This window comes from Meriones unguiculatus, chromosome X, assembly GCF_030254825.1.
Source record: "Meriones unguiculatus strain TT.TT164.6M chromosome X, Bangor_MerUng_6.1, whole genome shotgun sequence".
NCBI classification, from domain to species: Eukaryota; Metazoa; Chordata; class Mammalia; order Rodentia; family Muridae; genus Meriones; species Meriones unguiculatus.
The window spans coordinates 154,531,574-154,533,954 of record NC_083369.1 but is presented as its reverse complement, the minus strand read 5'-3'; the positions used below and the strand labels follow the sequence as shown (position 1 = coordinate 154,533,954).

The following is a 2,381-nucleotide window of genomic DNA, read 5'->3' as shown; positions in this document are numbered from 1 at the left end:
CTGTGTAGTGTCAAAAGGGATAGAACCACCAGTATCCAAGCAATGTCGTCAACTAGGTAATAAAATGTTCTACTGAATTTCTTCTTTGTCTAATTACTGCATACGCTGGTAGCAACTTTTACGTGAGGAAAGGTGTCAGGAGACACTCTGTTTATTTCTTCTTACAACACAACAGGAAATCAACCTAAAATAAGCCCGAATTTACACTGACAGTTTTAAACAATGTCACTTCTACACTGAAAGGACTAAACAAAAGTGTTTACAGAGAGCAGACTACAGCGAGTGGTCAGTAGACCTTCACAGGGCTTTGCGGTGATACTCAGCAGAAGCCACTTGGTAATCTCTGGCAGTAAACAGCGAAGCAGAATTCCTTGCCAGATGCTTAAGGAAATCATGCAAATAGCCCAGCAGTAATGACAGGCTTTTCTCATCGAGGGGCATATAGGCCAACATTGCCCCAATTCTCACAAATAATCTCAGTAGGTGTGGTGCCCCATAGATGTGTGACACTGGCGCATCAGGGTGAGCCAGCAGGATCTCAGCATACTGGGGCCTTTCAAACTCGTAGAGCAGCTGAGTGCCCAGCATCACATTGAAATACTCTTTTATCCCACCCACAACTTCATCAACTGCATACTCCTTATTGTCAGCACTTGGCTGGGACTTGGTACACTTGGCATACTCCTCAAGAATGGCATCTACATTCTCTTTAGCAGGGAGTTGGAACAACTGCTTCTGCCTAGTAACCAAGTCCCAGTCCTCCACCAGCCATGGCTTTAATTCTTCAGGAATCTTCACTTCCACTTCCACATCCACTCTGTTCTTCTTCAACGCCGCCTCACTCTCCACAGTGGCATCGGCTCGTGCCCTTTCCTTCCGTGGGGGCTGGGGCATTTCGCTGCTACTGCCACCGTCTCCATTGCCAGGAGTCTTCTGCTGGTTCTTCCTTGTCTTCTGCACTGAACCAGAAGGGGAGTTCTCACCAGGGTGACCTCCCCATCTTCCTGGAACAGCTGGTTCAACATTCTCTTCCTGGGAACCAGCTGACTCCTTTCCTGAGGCAGCTCCTCTCATCTGATGTCTCTGCATGTTGCTTCCAATTGGTTTCTCAGAGTTGTCTTCTTCAGCAGGTTGTTGTCCACGAGTTTCAGAAGCCTGCTTTCTGGAACTCATTCAGCCCTGTTTCTAGTCCATCCTACACTCTTCTTTCTTTCCCGTCCAAAGATTCCTAGCAATTTCCAGGGCAGAGGCTTACAGATCTCCTAGGGTGGTCTGGAAAGATGAAGTGGGAATACAACCCTGTATTCTGCAAGCAGGAATGCAAACAGGTTCCGCAACCAGGGTCAGACCTCCCGATCATTTACTGCACGGCAAAGATAGCTTTTCTGAGGATGACCTGAGAGGAGAATCCAGTTCTTTGCAGCAGCCGACATGTGATCACTGCCGCTCCTCCAACCTTAAACAGGGGGAAAAGGTCACGTGATTCAGCTAGCCAGAAGAACCAGGGAGCAAAATCCATATGGAATGCTGAGCTAGCTGTTCTGTTGCTGAGTTCTAAGGATAAGACCCGAAGAGGTGGGCTGAGGCTAGCAACAACATTTTGGATGCCGCATTAGGACATCAGATCTCATTCTATAATCCTGTGGGCTATTTTCTTTTTCCTTGAGGCCAGAGTTTCTCTTTGAATGTACTGGACACCTGGCTGTCCTGGAGTTCGCTTTGTAGACCAGGGTGGCCTCCAACTCACAGAGATCTGCCTGCTTCTGTCTTTGTAAATTTCTGACCAGTGTACATTACCTACCATTTGTGATCTCAACTTGTTATTAAGAGTTTAAAATTTCAAAGGCAGACCATGACCTTAATCCCAGCATTTGGGAGACAAAGACAGGTAGAACTCCATTCTTGAAGCCAGCACTGTCTACAGAGGGAGTTTGAGGACAGCCAGGGGGCTGTGGAGAGTTTGAGAGAGAGAGAGAGAGAGAGAGAGAAAGAGAGAGAGAGAGAGACTTAGAAAGAAAGGACAAGCTGAGGCAGTTGAACACGTAAATCCAAGCACTTGGAGGAGACAGCCAACTCTTGAGCCTGGGATACACAAGGAATGGCATCTCAAAAGAAACCTAGAGTGCTGAGTAAGTGCTGAATCTTACAAATGAATTATGCAAAGACAGAAACAGAAGACCTACTACTATAATATTGTTCTTTATGTTGTAGCAATTAAAATGCCCGGCACAAAAATGATGATATTGTATTCGGGTAACTATTGAATCAAGCATCATACCCTATTCATAAATATTCATGAGCTAGCAAAAGCATTAAACATGGATAATGAAATTCTCCTGCTTTCAGATTTTCCTGGGACTCCTGGCCTAACATGGGTTAGG

The 2,381-nt window shown here is 46.0% G+C and overlaps 1 protein-coding gene across 2 annotated transcripts; it reads right to left on the bottom strand.

Annotated features, from left to right (window-relative positions):
• Nucleotides 1-297: 297 nt before the first annotated feature.
• LOC132650033 (mortality factor 4-like protein 2) lies at nucleotides 298-1,173 on the bottom strand. 2 transcript variants are annotated; one of them, XM_060374854.1, is made up of 2 exons: nucleotides 1,015-1,104; nucleotides 298-954 (listed from the first exon to the last, which is right to left on the bottom strand). In XM_060374854.1, exons 1-2 carry the CDS (start codon nucleotides 1,087-1,089, stop codon nucleotides 298-300), a joined length of 732 nt encoding a protein of 243 aa, XP_060230837.1. In that variant the 5' UTR covers nucleotides 1,090-1,104. The 2 variants fall into 2 exon arrangements, with proteins under 2 accessions (XP_060230837.1, XP_060230836.1); XM_060374853.1 differs by having other exon boundaries at nucleotides 298-1,173.
• Nucleotides 1,174-2,381: the final 1,208 nt, after the last annotated feature.

What these genes read in the sequence shown, in the direction of transcription:
- LOC132650033 (XM_060374853.1), bottom strand. Translation starts at nt 1,173, where the DNA reads ATGAGTTCCAGAAAGCAGGCTTCTGAAACTCGTGGACAACAACCTGCT.